We start from the raw sequence: 27,280 nt of genomic DNA, 5'->3' as shown, positions 1-27,280 counted from the left end.
CAAAGGGTGGCTACTTTGAAGAATCTCAAATATATTTTAATTTAACACTTTGTTTGTTACATATGTGTTATTTCATAGTTTGAGGTCATCACTATTATTCTACAATGTAGAAAATAGTTAAAATAAAGAAAAACCCTTGAATGAGTAGGTGTTTTGACTGGTACTGTATATATACACATACTTTTTATCTAGCTGTGGATCCCCTGCAGTACCTCTGCAGACCTCCAGGGGCTGGTCCTGGTTATTTGTATATTGATCCGGATTATCCCTGCATTACAGAAACTCAAAAGTGCTGAATATGTTTTTATGCACATTCATAGACTTTCCTGAATGATTTCCCATATGACATAATATAATGACAATAGTGAAATGTATGGGTAACTTTTTGATGTAGTAGATTTGTATTGGGTCACTCCACCATATACAGAATAAACATTTGATACAAAAGTCCCTTGACGTTTTCAGGCAGTCAAGATCAGGGTTCACATCTGCATTGAGAGTAAGCCAGAGTCTGACTGATCAATGGTGTGTGTGTGTACTGTATGTCCGTATCAGATACGGATGGTATACGAGTCTGAATGGGTTACATAGCGGACCCAGCGTTGCGACGGTCCAGGCTGTATCGGGGACAGGCGGAGGAATCTAATTTGCAGTCCTGTGCAGGTGTACTTCGGCAGCTCAAAGCTCAGACTGACCGGTCCCACTTCCTGTAACGAGGCAGAGCTAAGGCCAGAGACCTCCAGCTGAATGTACAGAGAGAGAGGAAGTGGTCAGCATGTTAGACAACTTTGTATATGATTGACCATCTACTATTAGGGGCATATAATGCACTGGCAAAGTTACCACTAACYTACAAGACCAGTCAAAAGTTTGGACACACCTACTCATTCAAGGGTTTTTCTTTATTTGACTATTTTCTACATTGTAGAATAAATGTGAAGACATTAAAACTATGAAATAACACATATGGAATCATGTAGAAACCAAAAAAGTGTAAAACAAATCAAGATCTATTTTATATTTGAGATTCTTCAAAGTAGCCACCCTTTGCCTTAATGACAGCTTTGCACACACATGGTATTCTCTCACATGGTATTCTCTCAACCAGCGCATGCATTTCAATTAACAGGTATGCCTTGTTAAAAGTTAATTTGTGGAATTTCTTTCCTTCTTAATGCATTTGAGCCAATCAGTTGTGTTGTGACAAGGTAGGGTTGGTATACAGAAGATAGCTCTATTTAGTAAAAGACCAAGTCCATATTATGGCAAGAACAGCTCAAATAAGCAAAGTGAACCAACAGTCCATCATTATTTTWAGACATGAATGTCAGTCAATCCGGAAAATTTCAAGAACTTTCTTCAAGTACAGTCGCAAAAACCATCAAGCGCTATGATAAAACTGGCTCTCATGAGGACCGCCACAGGAAAGGAAGATTAGTTAATTAGTTACCAGCCTCAGAAATTGCCAATTAACTGCACCTCAGATTGCAGCCCAAATAAATGCTTCACAGAGTTCAAGTAACAGACATCTCAACATCAACTGTTCAGAGGAGACTGCGTGAATCAGGCCTTCATGGTTTTTCAACAGGACAATGACCCAAAACACACCTCCAGGCTGTGTAAGGGCTATTTGACCAAGAAGAAGAGCGATGGAGTGCTGCATCAGATGACCTGGCCTCCACAATCACCCAACCTCAACCCAATTGAGATGGTTTGGGATGAGTTGGACCGCAGAGTGAAGGCAAAGCAGCCAACAAGTGCTCAGGATGTGAAAACTCTTTCAAGACAGTTGGAAAAACATTCCTCATTAATCAGGTTGAGAGAATGCCGAGAGTGTGCAAAGCTGTCAATAAAGCAAAGGGTGGCTACTTTGAAGAATCTCAAATGTAAAATAAAATATATTTAGATTTGTTTCACACTTTTTTGGTTACTACATGATTCCATATGTGTTATTTCATACCTTTGATCTCTTCACTATTATTATACAATGTAGAAAATAGTACAAATAAAGAAAAACCGTTGAATGAATAGTTTTGTCCAAACTTTTGAATGGTTCTGCATGTTAACCATTCGAAGCTGTCTGCATATGCATCCTTGCTCTATGCGAAATGGCTCATGGATTTTGAGAACCTGATCTGCACCTAACAATCTGATCTACAGCAAACACGTGTGCAAAGAGGTGATTCTTCCTGATTGATAAGAAGTTCCTGATATCATAATCATTGAAACTGACCTATTATATCCTCTCACTACCAGTATCTACTATTTCCATGTTTCCCATTGTTGTTCTGATTATGTTTAGTCACCTTGAACAGGGCGGAGAGCTGGGCTCCCCCAGGGAAGCGAGGGATCTCCCAATGGACAGCCTTGTTTTTTGGCTGCAGCTCAGCACTCTGGTCCGGGCTGCTCAACTCCTGAGAGAGACTGGAGAACAAAGAGGGTGAGAAAAGAGAGAGGAGGGGGAGCTTGTTATGTAGTGGGGGGGGGGGGGTTACACATAGTGAGAGACAAAGCAAAAGATGGAGGGAACATGAGATAGAAAAAGGAGTTTCTTCTCACCGAAGCGAGCCCTTGGGTACCGGTATTGTAATAGAAACATTAATAGCAGCGCTGTAAGAGAAAAGAGATTGCCTCAGTGACAGAGGGACCTAAGTTGCAGCCCAGTCAGAGAAGGCAAGGACAATCACACTGACAGACTACATGATCATATGTTATTAAACTATTATAATGTGCATCATAAAACATGATAAAGTGTTCAATGACTACCACATATGCTCCATGCAAACTCTACATTCTCAACATACAGAAAATGCATATCAGCAAATAAGCATTTCCTGTTAATGGAGAACTGACCTCTTTGGGGGCAGGTCGCACCGCAGCTTCAGGTACATCAACAACCTACAGGGAAAGAACAAGTGTGTGTTGAGGGTGGTGGTTGGGTTGTTTAAAGACTTGATTTCCCAACACTCAAGTTAGTAAAATGGGGAAGTTAAAATGACTGTCATCAAGAGTAAGGGAAATCTGTGTGTTCTACATATTTTGAGATGGTTCTGGTAAAGGGTTCTCTACCCAAAATGAATGAACAGTGTTCTGTACCTGCCACCACTGTCCCTCTCTATAGAAGGGAATAGACGGAATGGAGGGGCTGTGGGCAGGTCATCACACAACTGGTATTGCATCACTGTTTGCTAGAGAACGAAAAGGTTTGTGAGAAACTGTGAGAGAGAATACATTTGTTTATGTAACAGTGAGATACAAGTATTGTTGTAGTGTTTGTGTGTGTGCATGTGATTTAGTAAATTCCATGAGCACCTCTCCTTGGCTGGGACACACTTTCAGGATTCTGTAGGTGTCAAACTCATCCAGCCTGACAGCCTGGTGGAAGCTGCACTCATCCACACGAACAGCTGCCCCATAACCTGAGAGGAGAGAGGGTGGGGGAAGGGAAATTACATTTGGAATATAGGGCAGAATCCTAATTTGAATAAAAGCAGATAGCAGACATTTGTGTAGTGCCTTGATGTCAATGAGAGAGCTGAACGAGAATGTGTGCAAATCTGAATCTATGGGAATTCAGCCCATAGTGACTGTGCTCTTCCACAACAAGGATACGAGTACAACTAAAGGTCAATAACATCCATTATGACAATCAATGCTGTGGCAGGGAATCATACGTTTTAATACAATGGCCTCATATTCATCTAATGCAGGATTTTACAGGAAGTATAGTAATCATTCAGGTCACCCATACAGTCAGCACAGTGACTGCCAATCTTATAAAATTGACTAATCTAGCCAGTGAAGGATGTAGTATTTGCAAAGGGATGGTACCAACCGCTCAGCTGGGACTTTCCTATGCTGAACTCTTCATTCAGTCCAATCCGCATCTCTATCGACAGGGTGAGGAACAGAGAAGAGGGGGAACGGGAGAGAAAGTGATGAGAATTTGGCATGGAGGAATTTGGATTTGTACTTGCCCTCTATTTACCGTGCCTCCTCTGGCAGCTTATCATTCAAAATGAAGACTTGAAACACGAAAGCTCACCTGAGCAACTTGGCATGTAACACTTCACTCTGATCTCTCCCTCAATGTCTGCCTTCATCAGAACTCCCTGGAGAACAGTGAGGGAATTTATTCCGTTCATGATCATTCAGCAATAACATCCTTATATACACTTACAGAAATATAAAACGCAAAATTATATTTCTGGTCTGGTACAGTTTTAAACATAAGTATCAAATTAAATTGCTTTTAGAGAGAGAAATGGAAAGGACAGACAGTAAGTATAGGTTAAAGTGCAACTCTGCCACTTTTCAAGCTCATATTCATGATCTCCAGCACCAAGCCAGAGATGTGAAAACGGCGCATTTCTACACCTTGTAGAAAAAATATATAACTTTAAGGTTCTACCCAATGACCTCATCAGAAGTTACAACAGTGATTTTCAAACACTATGAGATGTGCGCTGACTTGGGGAGCAAGAAACTCGTTACAGGTTTTGAAAATCACAATATTTTAAAACGTTTAATCCTACCCTGTGATATCACTAACTACGTTTCCCTCCACAGTTTATGTGAGTAAAGTCATATTGCGTAAAAAAATGCAGACAGAAAATTTGTTTGTTATTTTTCWGTTTTTTTGTGAGAAATGGAGGTTGAAACACATTTAAAATGCAAATATTGATATAATAACCATCATATCGAAGTAAATTTAGTCACGTGATGATATGTGGTGTGTGTGGTCCTACTACGACTCGGGAAACCATGCAGTTTAGTAGGCTAGCGATTACTTCATGCCTTCTCCCGCTCTCCCTCTCTGGCGCTCGAGGGTGCCAGGCTGCTCTTCATTACGTACACCTGTCACCATCATTACGCGCATCAGCGCTTACTGGCCTCACCTGGACTCCTTCACTTTGTTAATCGCCGCCCCATCTATATCTGTCTGTTCCTCCGTTGGTTCCCCGTGTCAGCATTAATGTCATTATGTTTTCATGTCCAGACGCTGTCCTGTTTCATGTCCGTTGTTAATTAAATGTTCACTCCCTGTACCTGCTACTCGTCTCCAGCGTCTGTCCTTACAGATTAACTAATTTATGATGAGCTTCACAGGGTGGTGAAAGTGCACGGTGATCTTGATGCTCCTTTCCAATAAATATCGAGGGTCTTATTCTGGTGACATGATGATCAATGCTTGACAAATAAAAATATTCTCACACTTATCCATAATAATCTCACCATGTAGACTAGCCTACCCGCACTGTATCTGCAAGCTGTTGGCTAGAGCCCACGTGCCAAGACCAGAGTAGTAGGCACATTTGCTATTGAAAACTTAAGCGAAAAAGTAAATTTTGTGTGCACTACGTCATCACGCACTGACTTTTATCCGCAACATGTCAGTTTGGTAGAAACACGGCCTCCCGAGTGGCCCAGTGGTCTAAGGCAAAGCTGTGCCACTAGAGATTCTGGGTTCGAGTTCAGGCTCTGTCGCAGCCGGCCGCGACCGGGAGACCCATGGGGCGGCACACAATAGGGGAGGGTTTGGCTGGCAGGGATGTCCTTGTCCCATCGCGTGGCGGGCCAGGCATAGTGCACGCTGACACTGTCACCAGGTGTACAGTGTTTCCTCCGACACATTGGTGCGGCTGGCTTACGGGTTAAGTGGGCATTGTGTCAAGAAGCAGTGCTGCTTGGTTGGGTTGTGTTTCAGGGGACGGACGGCTCTCGACCTTCACCTCTCCCGAGTCTGTACAGGTGTTGCAGCGATGYGACAAGACTAACTACCAATTGGATACCACGAAATTGGGAAGAAAAAGGGGTAAAAAAAAAGAAATACAAACATTTGGTAGAAACACACCACTGGTGGGAAAATGCACATATTTTCTTTATGCATATTTTAGAATATTCACATGAAAATCTGTCGCCAATTGGATGGACACCTAGCTACAGAGCAGCGTTTTTTAAGGACCATTCTTCTTATCCTCTTAACTACAGATCACAGAAATGCGCCATTTTCACATATGTAGAGAGTTGCCCTTTAGGGAAGAGATACTGATCATATGCATGGCTCCACCATGTAATCAGTGATACTTACATTGGCACCAATGACTACAGACATCCTTTCAATCACATCCACAAATATCTCGTTTTTGCCTCCCTGAAGACAGAAGGGAAAAAACAAAGTGTTGAATACATATATATATACAAAGAATTCATACATATCTGTACATCTTCATCAATCAACACACTAGCACCTAGGAATAGCCCATAACATCCAGCAGTAGACGCATTCTTTACCTGTTCTCCTTGACTTGACACAATGGGCCGTGTGGCAGCTGCACTGGGGGCCACTTTATTCTGCTGGGTGTCTGCTCCAAACTGACCAGGAGGGAAAAGAAAGTGGAATAAAAGAGCTGAGTAAGTAGGGCTCAACATGTTAATGTTAAAAAGCAGATAACCAGGAAATGTTAGCAAATGGGACCCAGTGCACTTATTTTCAGGGCAGCCCCAAGAGTCAGTGTGATTGTGACCATGCATTGGTGTCTTACCAGCCCCACGTTACTGAGGTCAAACAAGCTGAAGGGTTTGGAGCTGACCGCCTCAGTCTGGATGAAGTTCTTCAAGATATCAGTAGAGGTCGTCTGGATGTAACCAAAGTCCTGATGGGGATAAAGTGAGAGAAAGGTGGGACGAGAGAGAGGGAGGAAAATAGATGACAGTGGGAATAAGGAGGAACGGAGATAGGCACGGATAACCAGGACCAAAGATAGGGCCTTCAAAATGGCCTAAAGATGGATGCCAGGAGAGAGACAATACTCACCACTACCTCATCCAACAGCTCATAAATGAGAGCAAAGTTCATCTGGACAGACTTCTCTGACAGACAACCACAGTAGTCCTTAACCAGGGCTGTTAATCTGTGACAGACAGTAAGCAAAACATTAACGCATACACACACACACACACACACACACACACACACACACACACACACACACACACACACACACACACACACACACACACACACACACACACACAGTAGAGGCCAACCTGTAAATCAGGTTGTTGTGGAGAGACTGATGCACACCAAATGAGATATTAAATACACACAGAAAGCTACTTGTAGAATACATTCCTTACAGACACAATTACCTATTTAGGAACTCGATGATGGTGAAGGGAGAGGCATCAGCTTTCGTCGTGGCAACCCAATAGAGCCCTCCCTGTCTGATGTGAACAAAATGCAGCTCCTTGTGTTTCTGTGGGCAACCATGGAGGGAAATCACATTACTGTTTGAAACTATGATTATACCGTAATAGACGGCTGATCAAAACCCACACCATGCCTATTTGCCAAACCCTTCAACTTACCATTACAACTGGAGGCTGGTCACCAGTCAATGCAGTGACCATCTCATAGAATTTGTTGACAGCATCTTTTCCAGCTTCACCACGGACTGACAACTCAGGGTTAAGGCCATTCATTATTCACAGCATTTCCACTGACAACTCACTGGGAGAAATGCCTGAAGTTTAAGGATATGTGTAAAAGGGAAAGGTAAGCTATTATGATGTAGGATACAGTCTTTGTAGATGAGGTGATCTCCTTTGGAGGACAATATGAACACCTGGGATATCATCTTCCTAGAGGGAAATAAAAAACCAATGCATGTTAGTCGGTAACATCAACCTAAGTTAGCTCCAACTAACATTATAACGACCATGACATCGACAAACCTACTGTGGGCTCTGACTATCAAACATCAGCATTTCAAATGTTATTCAGTGTTTATGAGATTTACGTACCAGCAGCCAAAAAGCAATCTACTTAACGTTACTTGTCCAGGAATCGTGACTCCAATCGTGACTGCTTTCATACAGGATGGTTGCTTAGCTACTTGATAATGCAAAATACCAAAATCCCTACGTTGACCGAAATGTAAACTCTTAAGAAGATAGTTATCACATTATTTGTAACTAGCTGGCTAGCTAGCCATCGTTTATTTACGCGTCAATTCTTATTTGGTGTTTGTTGACTGGCAGCTAAATCAACCTCGAGTTTCACAGCGCCACCTAGGGAGATTATTTCAGTTACTGCACTTTCAATTTCACAACAGCTAGAGTTGTATTTTTGCATCATAGAATAGCTAGCTATGTATTTTATTGGATCAATGCATTTACAGTAAATGTTTTTTTAAAGCCCCCAAATAATATACAATAAAGCTAAGTGTCATGAACGCGGTGAACCAGATGGTGGCGGTACTATGCATATTGATTTTATTTTAGTACGGCTGTGCGGAAGTGAATGCGCGGGGCAAGGGTCAAACGTGAAAATGGCTTCTCCGAAAACTGTTCCTAAAGATGCACAGGTAGGATATAACCGTTTAAGGTACAATTTCCTAAATGTCATAGTTCCATTAGTGTAGCTACAGTGGTGATTAGTGTTTAGTTAGATATCTATTATGACAGCTGAATTAAAGGTTCTAGTTTTTGCAGGATTGTGTCAAAGTTCGCTAGCCAGTGAGCTCGCRAACGTTAGCTAACTACGGTAACTAGCTAGGTACTTTAGCTAGCTTGTTATTTATTTGTCAGCTAGCTGACGTTAGAACTAGAAGAACAGACGCTCTTCATTTTAAATGTGCATTTGTAGAGTAGCTGTCCAGTAATATAACTCCATATCATTCTAACGTTGTTTTTGTGTAATGGCATCTACTTGCCTATTGGGAATGGTAACTAATAGTTAGCTTGTTAGTTAGCAGGGCAAGCTAACGTCAGCTGCTGACTGTTATTGTTGTAACTAGCTAGTGCAGTTGATGACAACACATGGACATGTTACTCTATTTCATGTTTGTCCATGCAGCCACACAGCATACTGCATTTCTTGCTTATTATGTGCTCATATTTTTCCATTGCAAAGGTTATGATCCAAATCCTCAAAGACATGGGGATAACAGAGTATGAGCCCAGAGTTATTAATCAAATGCTGGAATTTACCTACAGTAAGTATACATTCAACTCTCTCAGGTTAGTTATGCTCAGTGTGCAATATTGCATGTTTAGTAGTTACAAGACACCAATGTATCAAGACAATGAACAGCTGTCATTAAATATCATTTGATTTTACAGGATATGTGACAACTATTATCGAGGATGCCAAAATCTATGCAACACATGCCAAGAAGAACATTGTGGATGCTGACGACATAAGACTGGCGATCCAGTGTCGAATGGACCAGTCCTTCACCTCCCCACCACCACGAGATGTAAGATTTAATAGCAGTGCTAAGACAGACATGACATTTTTTTTCAGATGTTCATAAATTATCTAGACTAACTCCTGACAATGTTGTCTTTGTGTAGTTCCTGCTGGATGTAGCTAGGCAGAAGAACCAGACCCCTCTGCCCTTGATTAAGCCATACACTGGTCCACGCCTGCCCCCTGACCGTTACTGTCTTACTGCTCCTAACTACAGGCTTAAGTCCATACAGAAAAAGGTAGCCTCATGTTCTGCTTTGAAGATTTTACTGCACTTGCAATCAATGTTTATTGTATTCTATTCCAGTATGTTCTCTTTTGTGAATCCTTCTGACTGTTCCTCTTCTGTGGAGGTGTCCTCATCTGCGGGGAGAATAACAGTGCCTCGCCTCAGTATAGGAGCTGTGTCCAGCAGGCCCAGCACGCCTACCCTTGGTGAGGGACCCTTTTGTGCAATCTATGTTTTCACTCATACCTTGTCATTTTATTACATGTTTTTTTTAACACACTGCTCCAAGTCCTTATTTGACAGTGGGATGTGGGTTTGCTTCCTGGTGTGCAGCCCTGTTGCTACCATATCTGTTGTATTTTCTGTTTCATTACAAAAACATTTACTCCTTCCTTCCTGCATGTTTCCAGGCACTCCCTCAGTGCAGTCAGTCACAACCAAAGTGGGGACGCCAGTGTCACTGTCGGGGCAGCGCTTCAGCGTTCAGATCCCATCCTCACAGACTGCAGCCTCCAAGTCCTGTAAGACTAACCTTCATTTCACAATGCTAACTTGCTTCAGATTGCTGGTGAAGGAGTCTACTGTAATCTTATGAATTTTATACTATGTATTAGAGGTCGACCGATTGTGATTTTTCAACGCCGATACCGATTATTGGAGGACAAAAAAGCCGATACCGATTTAATCGGKCGATTTATTTAAAAAATAAAAATAAATATATATATATCATACACACACACACATTTTTGTAATAATGACAATTGCAACAATACTGAATGAACAATGAACACTTTTATTTTAACTTAATATAATACATAAATACACACACACACACACACACACACAGCTCTGAAGTGACAATGATACTGAAGAGTCTGCTTAGGAGACAAATACTCTCAACTGTTTGAATAAAAAGAGAGTTTAAGTTACCTGTGATGAATGTTGAAAACAAAAACTGTAATTTCTATATGCAGGAAATCCTATTTTAATAATGGGCATGGTAAGAATTGCCGACCAAWGTGCGAGTCATAATTCCCATGACACCTTCTAGCAAAATCTGAAAAGCGGTTCCTTCACTTATTCCATAGGATATTTTTAGATTCACTTAAAATAAGGTCTGTGTTTCGTGTAGGCTTACACCACCTTGACAATTTTATAACTGTGTWGATATCCATAGGACAAGGTAACTCTGATCAATATTGGCTAAATATAAGCGAAGATAAAAAAAATTGTAGAGTGGATTTATGAAAATATGTAGACAAACGTTACCTTATCCTAGTGAGATTTACACGGGTATCAAAACGTTGAGGCGGTTTAAGCCTGCATGAAACACAGACCTTATTTGAAGTAGACTTAAGACATTCTCTATGGAAGACATGAACGGTAAAATAACGAAGGAACCCCTTTCAAGTTCAGCCGCAAGTTATTACAGGAATTATAACGCGTTGACTATTTCTCTCTAAACCATATACCTTTGACTAATCCGGAAACTATCACCTCGAAAACAAAACGTTTATTCCGTTCCGTATTTTATCTAACGGGTGGCATCCATGAGTCTAAATATACCTGTTACATTGCACAACCTTCAATGTTGTCATAATTACGTAAAATTCTGGCAAATTAGTTCGCAAAGAGCCAGGCGGCCCAAACTGTTGCATATACCCTGACTCTGCGTGCAATGAATGCAAGAGAAATGACACAATTTCAGCTGGTTAATATTGCCTGCTAACCTGGATTTCTTTTAGCTAAATATGCAGGTTTAAAAATATATACTTGTGTATTGATTTTAAGAAAGGCATTGATGTTTATGGTTAAGTACACATTGGAGCAATGACAGTCATTGATTGATTGTTTTTTATAAGATAAGTTTAATGCTAGCTAGCAACTTACCTTAGCTTACTGCATTCGCTAACAGGCAGGCTCTTCGTGGAGTGCAATGTAATCAGGTGTTAYYGCATTGGACTAGTTAACTGTAAGGTTGCAAGATTGGACCCACCGAGCTGACAAGGTTAAAAATCTCTTCTGCCCCTGAACGAGGCAGAACATTCCTAGGCCGTCATTGAAAATAAGAATGTGTTATTAACTGATTTGCCTAGTTAAATAAAGGTGTAAAAAAATATATAAAAAATAAAAAATCGGCGCCCAAAAATACCGGTTTCCGATTGTTATGAAAACTTGAAATCGGCCCCGATTAATCGGTCGACCTCTACTATGTATTTACATTATTAGAGAATGTCGCCGGAGGAAATGGTGGCCGGTTTACGGGATCCTGACCAATTGTGCTATTTTGCGCAATCTCTTAATATTAAAGAAGTTTCAAGGTTCTGCTCACCTGAGTTAGTATGGACTACAGATTATTATGGACTACAGATTATTATGAGGTATTCTATCTGAATTTTTTGTGGCTGTTTATTTACTGTCACAAACTGGTGCTGGCACTAAGACCTTAATCAGCGAGCTGTATAGGGCCATAAAAAAACTGAAATCCGTTTGACCTAATTTCTACCAGCGCCCCAGTGCAGGGTAAGATGGCGCCGGAACAGAAGGTAGACGTGCTCCCAACGYATWGTTTTTTTGTTCGTTTATCTGCATTTGTAACGTATTTTTTTACTCTTTTTGTACATAATGTTGCTGCTACCGTCTCTTATGACCGAAAATAACTTCTAGACATCAGGACTGCGATTACTCACCACGAACTAGCAGAATCCTTTTTCTTGTTTCATAACTCTGACGAGCCCGAGGCGGAGGATATACAGCTCCCTCGGGAGCAGGCCCAGACCCCCGTGATCTGCGTGAAGAGGTGGCGGAGAAAGAGAGGCCGGAGAGCGGGCTGCCTTCCGAGAAGGCGATCGAATAAACCCCCACTTCCCTCAATTCTGCTAGCAAACGTGCAATATTTGGACAATAAAATCGACAAGTTACGGGGAAGATTAAACTACCAACGGGACATTAAAAAGTGTAACATCTTATGCTTCACGGAGTCGTGGCTGAATGACGTCAATATCAACATACAGCTGGCTGGTTATATAATGTACCGGCAGGATAGAACAGCGGCGTCTGGTAAAACAACGACGGACTTTGTATTTTTGTAAATAACAGCTGGTGCACTATATCGAAGGAAGTCTCGAGCTATTGCTTGCCTGAGGTTGAGTATATCATGATCAGCTGTAGACCACACTACCTACCAAGAGAGTTCTCATCTGTATTCTTCGTAGCTCTTTACATACCACTTCAGTCAGAGGTTGGCACTAAGATAGCATTGAATGAGCTTTATTCCGCCATAATCAAACAAGAAAACGCTCACCCAGAGGCGGCGCTCCTAGTAGCCGGGGTCTTTAATGCAGGGAAACTTAAATAAGTTTTACCAGATTTCTATCAGCATGATAAATGTGCAACCAGAGGGAAAAGAACTCTGGTCCACCTACAGTTGAAGTTGGAAGTTTACATACACTTAGGTTGGAGTCATTAAAACTRGTTTTTCAACCACTCCACAAATTTCTTGTTAAAACAAACTATAGTTTTGGCAAGTCGGTTAGTTTCCACAAGTCTGGTTCATCCTTGGGAGCAATTTCCAAATGCCTGAAGGTACCACGTTCATCTGTAAAAACAATAGTACGCAAGTATAAACACCATGGGACCATGCAGCTGTCATACCGCTCAAGAAGGAGACGCGTTCTGTCTCCTAGAGATGCACGTACTTTAGTGCGAAAAGTACAAATCAATCCCAGAGCAACAGCAAAGGACCTTGTGAAGATGCTGGAGGAAACCGGTACAAAGTATCTATATCTGTAAAACGAGTCCTATATCGACATAACCTGAAAGGCCGCTCAGCAAGGAAGAAGCCACTGCTCCAAACCCACCATTTTATTTTTAAAAAACAGACTACGGTTTGCAACTGCACATGGTGACAAAGATTGTACTTTTTTGAGAAATGTCCTCTGGTCTGATGAAACAAAAATAGAGCTGTTTGGCCATAATGACCATCATTATGTTTGGAGGAAAAAGGGGGAGGCTTGCAAGCCGAAGAACACCATCCCAACCGTGAAGCACGGGGGTGGCAGCATCATGTTGTGGGGGTGCTTTGCTGCAGGAGAGACTGGTGCACTTGACAAAATAGATTGCATCATGAGGTGGGGAAATTATGTGGATGTATTGAAGCAACATCTCAAGACATCATTCAGGAAGTTAAAGCTTGGACGCAAATGGGTCTTCCAAATGGACAATGACCACAAGCATACTTCAAAAGTTGTGTCAAAATGGCTTAAGGACAACAAAGTCAAGGTATTGGAGTAGCCATCACAAAGCCCTGACCTCAATCGTATAGAACATGTGTGGGCAGAACTGAAAAACCTGACTCGGTTACACCAGCTCTGTCAGGAGGAATAGGCCAAAATTCACCCAACTTATTGTGGGGAGCTTGTGGAAGGCTACCCGAAACGTTTGACCCAAGTTAAACAATTTGAAGGCAATGCTACCAAATACTAATTGAGTGTATGTAAACTTCTGACCCACTGGGAATGTGATGAAAGAAATAAAAGCTGAAATAAATCACTCTCAACTATTATTCTGACATTTCACATTCTTAAAATAAAGTTGTGATCCTAACTGACCTAAGACAGGGAATTTTTACTAGGATTAAATGTCAGGAATTCTGAAACTGAGTTTAKATGTATTTGGCTAAGGTGTATGTAAACTTCCGACTTCAACACTGTACTCCACACACAGAGATGCATACAAAGCTCTCCCTCGCCCTCCATTTGGCAAATCTGACCATAATTCCATCCTCCTGATTCCTGCTTACAAGCAAATATTAAAGCAGGAACCACCAGATCAATAAAAGTGGTCAGATGAAGCAGATGCTAAGCTACAGGACTGTTTTGCTAGCACAGACTGTAATATGTTCTGGGATTCTTCCAATGGCATTGAGGAGTACACCGCATCTGTCATTGGCTTCATCAATAAGTGCATTGATGACTTCACCCCCACAGTGACTGTACGTACATACCCCAACTAGAAGCCATGGATTACAGGCAGCATCCGCAGTGAGCTAAAGGCTAGAGCTGCCATTTTCAAGGAGCGGGACTCTAACCCGGAAGCTTATAAGAAATCCCGCTATGCCTTCCGACGAACCATCAAACAGGCAAAGCGTCAATACAGGACTAAGATTGAGTCGTACTGCACCGGCTCTGACGCTCGTTGGATGTGACGGGGCTTGCAAACCATTACAGACTACAAAGGGAAGCACAGCCGAGAGCTGCCCAGCGACACAAGCCTACCAGACGAGCTAAACTACTTCTATGCTCGCTTCGAGGCAAATAACACTTAAACTTGCATGATAGCAGCAGCTGTACCGGAAGACTGTGTGATCACGCTCTCCGCTGCCGATGTGAGTAACACAGGTCAACATTCACAAGGCCACAGGGCCAGATGGATTACCAGGGCGTGTACTGCGAGCATGCACTGACCAACTTGCAAGTTTCACTGACATTTTCAACCTTTCCCTGTCTGAGTCTGCAATACCTATATGTTTTAAGCAGACCACCATAGTGACTGTGCCCAAGAAGGTCAGAGACCTGGCAGTGTGGTGCCAGGACACCAACCTCTCCCTCATCGTGGGCAAGACAAAGGAGCTTATTGTGGACTACAGGAAACGGAGGGCCGAACACACCTGCATTTACGTCGGGGCTYTAGTGGAGAAGGTCAAGGGCTTAAAGTTCCTGTGTTTACATCACTAAGGACCTATCGTCCAAGCACACCAACACAGTCATGAAGAGGGCATGACAATGCCTCTCACCCTTAGGAGGCTGAAAAGATTTGGCATGGGAGTATCTTCACTTGCTGCATCACCACTTGGTATGGCAACTGTTCAGCATCCGACCACAAGGCACTACAGAGGGTAGTGCATACGGCCCAGAACATCACTGGGGCCGAACTCCCTACCATTCAGTACCTCTATACCAGGCGGTGTCAGAAGGCACTAAAAATTATTTACATTGACCTCCCATTTATTTATCTTAATTGTTTTGCACTGACTCCCTTGACTGGCACACTCACTAGACTCTATCCACACACAATACACTGACACTCCAACACACACAGTACATACAACACACAGACACACATGCTTATTGACACCACACACAGACACACTTTTACATATGCTGCTGCTACTCTGTTTATTCTATATTCTGATTACCTAGTCACTTTTACCCCTACCCCCATGATACTGTATTACCTCAACTACCTCGTACCCCTGCKCATTGATTCTGTACTGGTACTCCTTGTATATACCCATTTTATTGTTAATATTTCATTTTTATTTGGCAAATATTTGTATTTTTTTCAACTGCAAAAGTCTACACCTGTTGTATTTGGCGCATGTGACCAATACGATTTAATTGAATTCAAGTCTCTCAGACGCTTCAATTCAGTAGTTTATTCACTGAATAAAATGTGCATTTTAAATGTTCATAATAAATCCTGATATTTTTGTCTTTTGTTTTCCGACAGCCACACCATCCACCCCAATGGTTCAAAATGTCCTCATCAACCCCTCCCTGATCGGATCCAAAAAGATCCTCATCACCACCAACATGGTGTCACAGAACTCGGCCAGCGAATCGCTGAAGAGGAAGCATGAAGACGACGATGACTATGATGCATTATGACCTCATGGATAATCTGATAAAGGAGTCAGCTAGATGAAATCAAGAGTGTGCTGTAAATATATTAGAAGGTAGTTTTGAGGTTAGCCAGCCAGCCTACAATTCCCCCATCATTGTTGTGGACATTTAGTAAGTGTAGTGTCATGCCTGTTTGCCACTAATTTTTGTATATAAAAATAAAAAAGTGTGAATAAATGTAGTCTATGAAATATATTTTATGGAACACTAGTTGGACACATTACCACAGTGCAGGATTTAGCTAGAAACAAAGTTTTTATTTTATTTATAAAGCTTGAAACTTCTAATGGGACTTAATGCAGAAAGCAAGATATGAGTGAATACAATAGGATTTTTACACTTCAGTCTGGGAATAGTTTAGAGGACTTGTTCCACTCAGTTGCTAATAGAGGGGGACGTCAATCTGATGACTCCATGATCTGATTATTTTTATTGGGAATATACACTTGAATATCAAAGCAGTAGACTTGTGCACTTTTTGTCATTGTCTTGAGATGAACAGTAAGAAACTGATTGTCCTGTCAACTTCCCCAGCTACTACAACAATCAGATATTGCACAGTAATAACTTGGAGTAACATAAGTATAGATGGACATTAGGACATATGGTTTAAATTCTTCTTAACTGGATGTATGGTCCAAGAAACGGACCAAATCAAAGTTTATTGGTCGCGCACACAGTTCTCCTTTTCCCAGTCTCTAATCCCCACGTCTCAAGCTGACCACCATCATTCCTGTTCCCAAGAAATCTAAGACTACCTGCCACAATGATTACCACCCTTTGAAAGGCTGGTTATGGCACACATAAACTCCGACACCCTAGACCAGGGATCATCAACTAGATTCAGTCATGGGCCAATTTTTTTATTGAGTGGATGTTCAGGGGACTGGAACATAATTGCAAATAATATGTACTGCAAATTAACCGCAGGAAGCCCAAACAGGTCTATTTGACTAAAACAATTTCTTGCTTACTGTATAGGATCACATACACTGAGTGTACAAAACATTAGTAACACCTTCCTAATGTTGAGTTGCACCCCCTTCTGCCCTCAGAACAGCCAGAATTCATCAAGGCATGGACTCTACAAGGGTGTCGAAAGCGTCCAACAGGGATGTTGATCCATGTTGACTCCAATGCCTCTCACAGTTGTGTCAAGTTGGCTGGATGTCCTTTGMGTGGTGGACCATTCTTGATACACACGGGAAACTGTTGATCTTGAAAAACCCAGCAGCGCCGCAGTTCTTGTTACACTCAAACTGGTGCGCCTTCAAAGTGCCTTTTAACTCTAAGCGGGCTGTCATGTGCCTTTTAATGAGGAGTGGCTTCCGTCTGGCCACTCTACCATAAAAGTCTGATTGGTGGAGTGCTGCAGAGATGGTTGTCCTTCTGGAAAGTTCTCCCATCTCCACATCAGAACTCTGGAGCTCTGTCAGAGTGACCATCAGGTTCATGGTCACCTCCCTAACCAAGGCCCTTCTGCCCCTATTGCTCAGTTGGCTGGGCGGCCAGCTCTAAAAAGAGTCTTGGTGGTTCCAAACTTCTTCCATGTAAGAATGATGGCGGTTGTATTCTACAGGATCTTCAATGCTGCAGAATTGTTTTTGGTACCCTTCCCCAGATCTGTGCCTTGACACAATCCTGTCTCGGATTTATACAGACAATTCCTTCAACCTTATGGCTTGGTTTTTGCTCTGACATTCACTGTCAACTGTGAGACCTTATATAGACAGGTGTGTGCCAGGATGCACCTGAGCTCAATTTCGAGTCTCATAGCAAAGGGTCTGTTTTGTATTTTTAATACATTTGCAAACATTTCTAAAAACCTGTTTTCGCTTTGTCATTATGGGGTATTGTGTGTTGATTGTTTAGGAATTTATTTCATTTAATCCATTTTAGAATAAGGCTGTAATGTAACAAAATGTGGAAAAAGTCAAGGGGTCTGAATACTTTCCGAAAGCTTGTCATCCAGGCTTGGGACCCTGGGACTGAACCTCCCTCTGCAACTGGATCCTGGACTTTCTGACGGGCCGCGCCCAGGTGGTGATGGTAGGCAACATTACCACCGCCATGCTGACCCTCAACACGGGGGCCCCACAGGGTTGTGTGCTTAGTTCCCACCTGTACTCCCTGTTCACACATGACTGCGTAGCCACGCCCGACTCCAACACCATCATCAAATTTMCTGACGACACAATGGTGGTAGGCTTGATCACCGGCAAAGATGAGACAGCCTACAGGGAGGAGGTCAGTGACCTGGCAGTATGGTGCCGGGACAACAACCTCTCCTGCAACGTCAGTAAGACCAAGGAGCTGATCGTGGACTACAGGAAACGGGGGAGCGAGCACACCCCCCATCCACATTGACAGGGCTGCAGTGGAGCTGGTTGAGAGCTACAAGTTCCTCGGTGTCCAAATCACTAAGGACTTAAAATGGTCCACATATACGCAAACAGTCGTGAAGAATGCACGACACCGCCTCTTCCCCTCAGGAGGTTGAAAAGATTTGGCATGGGCCCTCAAATCCTCAAAAACTTCTACAGCTGCACTTTAGAGAGCATCTTGACTGGCTGCATCATTGCTTGGTATGGCAAATGTACCACTCTCGATCGCATGGCACTACAGAGGGTGGTGCCGACAGCCCAGTACATCACTGAAGCCAAGCTCCCTGCCATCAGGCGGTGTGAAAGGAAGATTGTTCAAATTGTTAAAGACTCTAGCCAGCCAAGCCATAGCGTGTTCTACCTGCTTCCGCATGGCAAGTGGTACCGGAGCATCAAGTCTGACACTAACAGGCTCCCGAACAGCTTCTATCCCCAAGCCATAAGACTGCTAAATAGCTAACAAAATGGCTACACGGACTATCTGCATTGACCTTTCTATTTTATTTTTGCACTCTCTATGCACATTAACACACACTCTATGAATATTCTACACACTCACACACACACACTCACACTGACACGCCAACACACACACACAAACACACACATACTTAATTTGCTCATAAACACAAAACACGCACACACATTTATACTGACTCGCACAGACACTCACATACAATCATCATATACGCTGCAGCTACTCTGTTTATCATATATCCTGATGCCTAGTCAACTTGCCCCTATACATATCTAAAACTACCACTCCAGTAACCATGCACATCATAAATATGGTTTTGGCACTGATCCTGCCCCTGTGTATAGCTTACTTTCTAGTGTTCTTCTTATTTCTATTTCTCGTGTGTTTTTGTTCTAGCGCGTGAAGTGAAATACTTATGTTACTAGTGTAACAGTTTAACTTTAGACCGTCCCCTCGCCCCGAARCGGGCGCGAACCAGGGACCCTCTGCACACATCAACAACAGTCACCCCCGAAGCATCGTTACCCATCGCTCCACAAAAGCCGCGGCCCTTGCAGAGCAAGGGGAACCACTACTTCAAGGTCTCAGACCAAGTGACGTCACCGATTGAAAGGCTATTAGCGCGCACCACCGCTAACTAGATAGCCATTTCACATCGGTTACACTCACCCGCCTTTCGACCTCCTCCTTTTCCGCAGCAACCAGTGATCCGGGTCACGGCACCAATGTAACAGTTTAACTTTAGTCCGTCCCCTCGCCCCGGACCGGGCACAAACCAGGGACCCTCTGCACACATCAACAACAGTCACCCACGAAGTATCGTTATCCATCGCTCCACAAAAGCCACGGCCCTTGCAGAGCAAGGGGAACCACTACTTCAAGGTCTCAGAGCAAGTGACGTCACCGATTGAAAGGCTATTAGCTCGCACCACCGCTAACTAGATAGCCATTTCACATCGGTTACACTAGCAATGCAGTAAAATGTCAAACAATTAAAATGTAAGTGAAAAAAAGACAAAAAGACAATAAATCAAGAACGGCGGGACAAATCTGATTAACAACACAAATAGCACTGTAGCAGTAATCAAATGCAATCTATGCTTATGTACACCGGGAGAATTTACAGATTAGCTAAGAATGATACGCTACATGACCAAAAGTATGTGGACATCTGCTCGTTGAACATCTCATTCCAAAATCAAAATAGACTAATCTTCATGAGTGTGCAAAGCTGTCATCAAGGCAAAGGGTGGCTACTTTGAAGAATCTAAAAACAAAAAAACATTTAGATTTGTTTACACTTTTTTGGTTACTACATGATTCCATATGTGTTACTTCATAGTTTTGATGTCTTCATTATTATTCTACAATGTAGAAAATAGTACAAATAAAGAAAAACCCTTGAATGAGTAGGTGTGTCCAAACTTTGACTGGCACTGTATGTCAAGAATCCAGTGTATAAACACATATGCAGTTTGTATAAAAAGTGTAACTAAAATACAATGTACAGTAGTATAAATATTATGATGAGCTATGTCGGGGATACAGTATTTATAGAACATGTATTATTATGGGGGGGAGTGAGATATGTTGAGCCATTTTTTACATTCAGCATCACTATATCAAGGGAAATATAGTATTATTTATAACAAAGATATCTGCATATATTTCAGGATGTTGTGTATCTGGAAATAATCAGAATTCATGAAAACCAAAGTTTTGAAAACATATCTTCACCAAAAAAAGTGATCTCTTGGTAAGTTCAACATAGGGACAGGGTAAGTTGAGCCGCCTTGGAGTAAGTGGTTGATTGTGTTCTGTGACAGTGGGTGATGGTGCTTGTAGGTCAAAGTTTAATTCATGGAATGGGGGTTTGGTATGTTGTATACAGTGCCTTCAGAAAGTATTAACACCCCTTGAATTTTTCCACATTTTGTTTTGTTACAAAGTGGGATTCAAATTGTCAACGATCTACACAAAATACTCTGTAACGTCAACGTGGCCGAAAATGTGTAACATTTACTAAAAGAAACGATGAAAAATAAAACCTCTAATATATCTTAATTACATAAGTATTCAACCCCCTGAGTGAATACCGGTTAGAATCACCATTGGCAGCAATTGCAGCTGTGTGTCTTCGTGGGTAAGTCTAAGAGTTTAACACACCTTGATTGTACAATATGTGCACATAAATATTTTTTTAATTCTTCAAGCTCAACAAGTTTGTTGTTGATCATTGCTAGAGAGCCATTTTCAAGTCTTGTCATAGATTTTCATGCTGATTTAAGTCAAAACTGTAACTAGGCCACTCAGGAACATTTAATGTCCTCTTGGTAAGCAACTCAAGTGTAGATTTGGACTTGTGTTTTAGGTTATTGCCTTGCTGAAAGGTGAATTTGTCTCCCAGTGTGTCACGATCGTCATAGTGAGGAGACCAAGGCGCAGCGTGTGAAAGATACATATTTTATTGGAAGACGAAAACAAACGTGAAGCTATAAAAGACTAAGTGCTAACATGCAACATAGACATAGACAATTACCCACAAAAGCCTACTGCCTATGGCTGCCTTAAATATGGCTCCCAATCAGAGACAATGAATGACAGCTGTCTCTGATTGAGAACCATTCAGGCAACCATAGACATACCTAGACACCTACACTCAAACACAAACCCATCTACTCTACCTAAACCCCRTATACCATACAACCACCCAAGACGAGACAAAAACACACAAACATCCCCCCTGTCACACCCTGACCTAACCAAACTATTACAGAAAACAAAGATAACAAAGGCCAGGGCGTGACACAGTGTGTGTTGAAAGCAGACTGAACCAGGTTTTCCTCTAGGATTTTGCCTGTGCTTAGCTCTATTCCGTTTCTTTTTATCCTAAAAWAAACTCCCGTCCTTGCTGATGACAAGCATTCCTATAACATGATGCAGCCACCACTATGCTTGAAAGTATGAAGAGAGGTACTTAGCGATGTGTTGTGTTGGATTTGCAGCAAACATAGCGCTTTGTATTCAGGACATAAAGTTAATTTCTTTGCCCCATTTTTTGCAGTTTTACTTTATTGCAAACAGGATGCATGTTTTGGAATATTTTTATTCTGTACAGGCTTCCTTCTTTTCACATTGTCATTTAGGTTAGTATTGTGGAGTAACTACAATGTTGTGGATCCATCCTCAGTTTTCTCCTATCACAGGCATTAAACTCTGTAACTGTTTTAAAGTCACCATTGACCTCATGGTGAAATCCCTGAGCGGTTTCCTTTCTCTCCGGCAACTGAGTTAGGAAGGAGGCCTGTGTCTTTGTAGTGACTGGGTGTATTGATTCACCATTGAAAGTGTATTAATAACTTCCCCATGCTCAAAGGGATATTCCATGTCTGCTTTTCTTATTTTTACTCATTTACCAATAGGTTCCCTTCTTTGCAAAGCATTGGAAAACATCCCTGGTCTTTGTGGTTGAATCTGTGTTTGAAATTCACTGCTCGACTGACCTTACTGATAATTGTATGTGTGGGGTACAGAGATGAGGTAGTCATTAAAAAATCATGTTAAACACTATTTCCTGCCTAKATTCAAATGTATGCCTACATTCAGATATAACTATCTCTGTTCAATAGCACTTACSCTTCAATTTCTTGACCAGTTGTCTGAGAGAGGAATGCTGTTTCGATGTACCAATGCGTAAGCAAGTTCTCTGCATTTGAGGCTACTAAGCCCATGAAACCGGTCCTCAAGATTCTTAGCAAGCTCCGACTCCATCAGATAAGACCTTGTCTGTCTCTGATACTCTATCATAGCCTGTCCTTTGCGCAGGTATGTGTTTGTTATCTTTTTTGTCAATGTACGTCACTATATATTTGCCATTTATCAGACTCTTTTATCCAAAGCCACGTACAGTCATGCTTGCATACAGTTTACGTATGGGTGGCCCCAGGAATCGAACCCACAACCGTGGCGGTGCAAGTGCCATGTTTTACCAACTGATCCATACAGTGTCATTCAGTCTATTTTTCATCCCTTGCTTCTGCAGTGGTGTATATTCATGGCTGCCAAGGGAAGCCAGGCTTCCAACAACAAAATGTTTTAAATTCAATTTAAAATTTAAAATTATAATATAATGTATCTTGCGTCTCTCTGTGTTTCATAGTTTTCCTTCAATTCGCAAGAGGCTAAATGTATCTCACAGGAGAAAGCATCCGAGTGATTGAAACAGCTTACCTCTGTCTCTCTACGTGTAGGCCATCTATCTGATGCTGTCTGGTCCAAACGAGTATGACATTGTTGCCACCCGTAGCATTGAAGGCAAGGGAAGCCAGCGAGCATCTGGCCACCCTCTACAAAAAATGTATAAAAAATGTGCCAATCAACGTTGAGCTAAACTGAGCAAGCTCAACTGTGAATGGTCCTGGCGCACCAAAAAAAGTGTCAAGGCAAGCCAGCTTGGATTTGGCATTACTCCTATCAAATCCCATTGAGAGCATAAGTCAGAAATTTGAATTGTTGCATCTGGTTGTGTTGTTGTCCTCCGGTGGCTAGCTAGCTAGCTAGCTAAAATTGTCTGTTTCCTAAATTAGCCATGGATGGAGATAGGGATTTGGACTTGTGGTTTTACTTAATTCTCCGTACTGGTCAATGATTATAACACCGATTCTGATCTAACCATTAATTCATACATTGTTGTGCCCCAGGCCTGAGAGGATGGAAGTTCAATACATAACTAGATGTATAGTTAAATAAAAGTTAAAACATTTAAAAATAAGCCTAATGTTAACTAGCTAACGTTGCCTATGAATGGAAGATAGGCTAGAGAGAAACCATTTTAGCCAGGTAGCCTACGACAGCAAAACATTTAAGTGTATACTGTATGACAGAGTGATAGACCGTTTCATCAACATAAAAGAGGAGGATGGCATTGGCATTTCTCTACAAGTAGCGTGAGTCAACAGGTTTTTCTACTTGTACGAACGCATACAGAAATCAGAACCGTGGACAGTCACATCATATTTAGCTTATGTTGATTACAGTGGCAATTTTAGCATGTCAATCTTGGTGGGGCAAACAAACAAAAAAATGTTTGGTGCTTGCCAGCAAAGCCACTACACAACACTAAACAATACATGAATTGCTCTATAACGGTGACAAAGGGCGCCCACAAACTGTTAAGGCCTACATAAAGCTGTCCCAACAGCCTAGCTTTATTTTCAGCACCATGGAGTGAATCCTTACCAATGCTACACCTGGCTATCAGCGGAGCCTTGTCTGGCAGCGAAACAGTTCATTCAGCCTCATTTACTGCCTTTTAAAAAAACATAGCTGATATGGCTGACTTGCATAAACAAATGTGGTTTCTACTGACAATTGAGATGTACAAACTATGGCATAAGGGGACGACGAGCGGATAAGAGGCAAACCGCAATTTCAATTAAGACATTAATGAGCGAGCTAGGAAGTTACTATAACTATTTGTTCAGCACTTTTGAAKTGTACAGCGACAGAATTCAGAACATGGGCCGTTCTTACAGTATTCTCCATGTACACCAAGTCTGAACCGTAGGATAAATAAAGGGGGCATGTAAGGAGATGAAAGCTCTTACAATATTCGATGAGGACATTTCTCTAAAACAGGCTATTTAGAGAAATGATTAGGATGAGGCACACGGGCTACTAACAGCTTACTACACAACATACACTTAGTATTACTTTCTTAGCTACAGTATACATATCTCCCTGGCATATTACATCATTAATGCAGCAGCATACAAGACATTTTTGGACTCACCGGTGTTATAATGTGCTCACTTGAACGGTAAGGTGGTGCGGCAAATTTTGTCATCAAACTTTGTGATCAAAGTCTGGCATTCTCTGGATTTATGGTGCTGTCAAGACAACTGGGAACTCTGAAAAAAACAAGGTCAAATCATGCCATCAGTGATCTTCAGGTCGGAGCTCTAGAAAGAGGCCCGAGTTCTCGAGTTGGAATTCCGAGTTGGATGACCGTTCAAAACATATTTTCCCAGTCGGAGCTGAGTTCCCAGTTGTTTTGAATTCACTGAAGTCTGAGATTTCCCAGTTCCGAGTTTCCAGTTGTTTTGAATGCGGCAGAAGTCATGCTGGATTGACAGCATGGCCAATGTTGAATGTTTATCGTTTTATGCTTGGAAAAGAGACCCTTAAACCCAGACTTGGACCACCCACCCACTCCACTGAATAGCAGGCTAGTGATTGCTTTGCAACGCTTGCAGTTAGCCACTGATTCCTTCCAAACCACTCATTGTTGAATTTGCATTTTCCAACTTGTTGTGTAATGTTTATGTCCAATGGCCGATGAGCACCGATACATTTTATCTATAATTTCTCATCATCATTTCTCTTCATATGACAAGGCTTGAAAAGGATTTGCCAGTAGATTGTCGACTTGATTCATGATGACTGCTAGCTTGCTAAGATTTTGAAAGTATGATGTTGACATGATAAGTCCAATCAAAGCTACTGTAGATATAACATGATATGACATCATTTTATCTGTGGTCAATGACCTTGAGTCTTCTTGGATGGGCACTTCTAATGTAACTCTATGGCAGCATCCAAGGGGTTTGAATTGTTGCGCTCTCCCTGTAGATTTTGTGTTGACGTAATGCCCCCATGAGTGACAGAACACTGAGCCAATCACGGRGCAACTAGAGAACATTACCAACCCCTACACTCCGTATTTTCCGCTAGCTGCCCCACCACCACAGAAAGCACTGAGCTAGGCTAAAACACCTGTATTTTGGAGCTGCCTTAGTCAGTGATTTTACCCACACACCGCTACTGTGCTGCTGCTCAAATGGACTTCTTCTCTTCTATCACTTTCTTGGCTCCTCTCTCAGGAACCTCAAGGGGGACTAAACCCTTGCATGTTTTACATTTTCATACACAGGGCATGATGATGTCTGCTCTGTAACCATAAAAATGCACTTGAGTTGAATCTTGAGTTCGTATGAATCACACATTGCAAACATACTATGCATAGGTAATCAAAATGTAATCATCATTTGTATGGTATATGGTGGCCATTGGCTCAATTTACCCCAAGGCCAACATTTTGACTATATTAGCCCACACAGCTACAATGATGTACTTTCATGCTCGGTTTAGGATCTCATATTGTAGCTTATAGAGACCCCAACTGATTAGGAATACTATCTTAAAACAATCTACTTTGGTTTAGATACAACCATCATGACACAATACATTAATTTGACTTTGTGAAAATCTGTTTTCTTTCATAAAGTCAAACTTGCTTACCACTTTTTCCATCACAGACGCAATGAAATGAAGACCTCTTCTTAAATATTTGGTTGTATGATTCATTTTGTGTATGGTTTCCTAGAAACAAGGGGTGGCTCAACTAACCCTTTGGTTAACTAACCCTTTGGTTCAACTTACCCCACTCTCCCCTATTGTGAATTGTATGACTTTGGACAGGGATGGGGTTTAGGTGGTATTTTGGGTCGGTAGATGGGATGAGGGCGGTTTGTAGGGATTTATGCTATTTTATCAGTAAAGGGCTAGGTAGGAGAATATACTGTAGGATAGTAATATTAGGCCGGCCTCACTCTCCAGGGCAGTAGGTGGCGGTATATGCATCTGAAACGTTGGTTGGGATCGGCAAATAAATATTCAAAGAAGATGACTACATCAAAGATTTTACACTGAGGTAGATTCTATCTGTGTGTACTTAATTGACATATGGAGAGTTAAAAACCCTGTAGAGAAACAATACACATGGAGTAATAGAGATCGTTCACTACAATCAAGAATTGACTTGTGGGTGATAACCTCTAGTCTCGAGCCCAACACTCTAGAGGTAAAAATACTGCCTGCAGTCCTGACGGATCATAAAGTCATATGGCTGACTGTAAGAATGTGCATTTATGATGATAAGAAATACTCTGGTGGTTATTGGAAATTAAATAACTCATTATTATTGAATGATGATTTAAAAAATGTGATTAAGAATCTAATTTCTGTTCACTGAAATTTAGCMACATCTAATGCAGAATATGGGAAATATTGGGAACTGATGAAATTTTGTATCCGCTCAGCCTGTATTACTGATGGAAAACGGCTTGCTTTAAGAAGGAGATGTGAGGTAGCTGAACTCTCTAAGACAATTGCGGATATCACAGAGATTGAGCATCTTGATCTTAATGAGAAATCTAAATTGAATGATTTACAGAATCAACTAGATACATT

At 41.7% G+C, this 27,280-nt stretch overlaps 2 protein-coding genes across 2 annotated transcripts; one reads left to right on the top strand and one right to left on the bottom strand.

Moving 5' to 3' along the window:
- Positions 1 to 290: 290 nt before the first annotated feature.
- Positions 291 to 8,038, bottom strand: ap4m1 (adaptor related protein complex 4 subunit mu 1). The gene is made up of 16 exons (XM_023969094.2): positions 7,807 to 8,038; positions 7,583 to 7,644; positions 7,372 to 7,457; positions 7,153 to 7,259; positions 6,818 to 6,914; positions 6,546 to 6,656; positions 6,295 to 6,375; positions 6,092 to 6,154; positions 4,046 to 4,112; positions 3,836 to 3,889; positions 3,313 to 3,419; positions 3,097 to 3,188; positions 2,854 to 2,898; positions 2,560 to 2,610; positions 2,307 to 2,424; positions 291 to 743 (listed from the first exon to the last, which is right to left on the bottom strand). The coding sequence occupies exons 1-16, from the start codon at positions 7,875 to 7,877 to the stop codon at positions 552 to 554; spliced, it is 1,404 nt and encodes a 467-aa protein (XP_023824862.1). The 5' UTR covers positions 7,878 to 8,038; the 3' UTR covers positions 291 to 551.
- A 232-nt stretch (positions 8,039 to 8,270) lies between these two features.
- On the top strand, positions 8,271 to 16,345 carry taf9 (TAF9 RNA polymerase II, TATA box binding protein (TBP)-associated factor). Its single transcript, XM_023967340.2, has 7 exons — positions 8,271 to 8,369; positions 8,918 to 8,999; positions 9,127 to 9,263; positions 9,361 to 9,495; positions 9,610 to 9,691; positions 9,896 to 10,006; positions 15,996 to 16,345. Exons 1-7 carry the CDS (start codon positions 8,334 to 8,336, stop codon positions 16,151 to 16,153), a joined length of 741 nt encoding a protein of 246 aa, XP_023823108.1. The 5' UTR covers positions 8,271 to 8,333; the 3' UTR covers positions 16,154 to 16,345.
- Positions 16,346 to 27,280: the final 10,935 nt, after the last annotated feature.

The sequence above is a fragment of the Salvelinus sp. IW2-2015 genome, linkage group LG23, assembly GCF_002910315.2.
Source record: "Salvelinus sp. IW2-2015 linkage group LG23, ASM291031v2, whole genome shotgun sequence".
NCBI classification, from domain to species: domain Eukaryota; kingdom Metazoa; phylum Chordata; class Actinopteri; order Salmoniformes; family Salmonidae; genus Salvelinus; species Salvelinus sp. IW2-2015.
This window is presented reverse-complemented; position numbering and strand designations above follow the sequence as displayed.

Bases quoted from the DNA above. Each gene is read 5' to 3' on its own strand.
- ap4m1 (XM_023969094.2), bottom strand. From the start codon at position 7,877: ATGAAAGCAGTCACGATTGGAGTCACGATTCCTGGACAAGTAACGTTA. The intron at 6,915-7,152 runs GTAATTGTGTCT...TGTCTGTCACAG, and splicing joins ATCATCGAGTTCCTAAATAG to ATTAACAGCCCTGGTTAAGG. The intron at 6,657-6,817 runs GTGAGTATTGTC...TATCCCCATCAG, and splicing joins AGCTGTTGGATGAGGTAGTG to GACTTTGGTTACATCCAGAC.
- taf9 (XM_023967340.2), top strand. From the start codon at position 8,334: ATGGCTTCTCCGAAAACTGTTCCTAAAGATGCACAG. The intron at 9,000-9,126 runs GTAAGTATACAT...TTGATTTTACAG, and splicing joins AATGCTGGAATTTACCTACA to GATATGTGACAACTATTATC. The intron at 9,264-9,360 runs GTAAGATTTAAT...GTCTTTGTGTAG, and splicing joins CCTCCCCACCACCACGAGAT to TTCCTGCTGGATGTAGCTAG.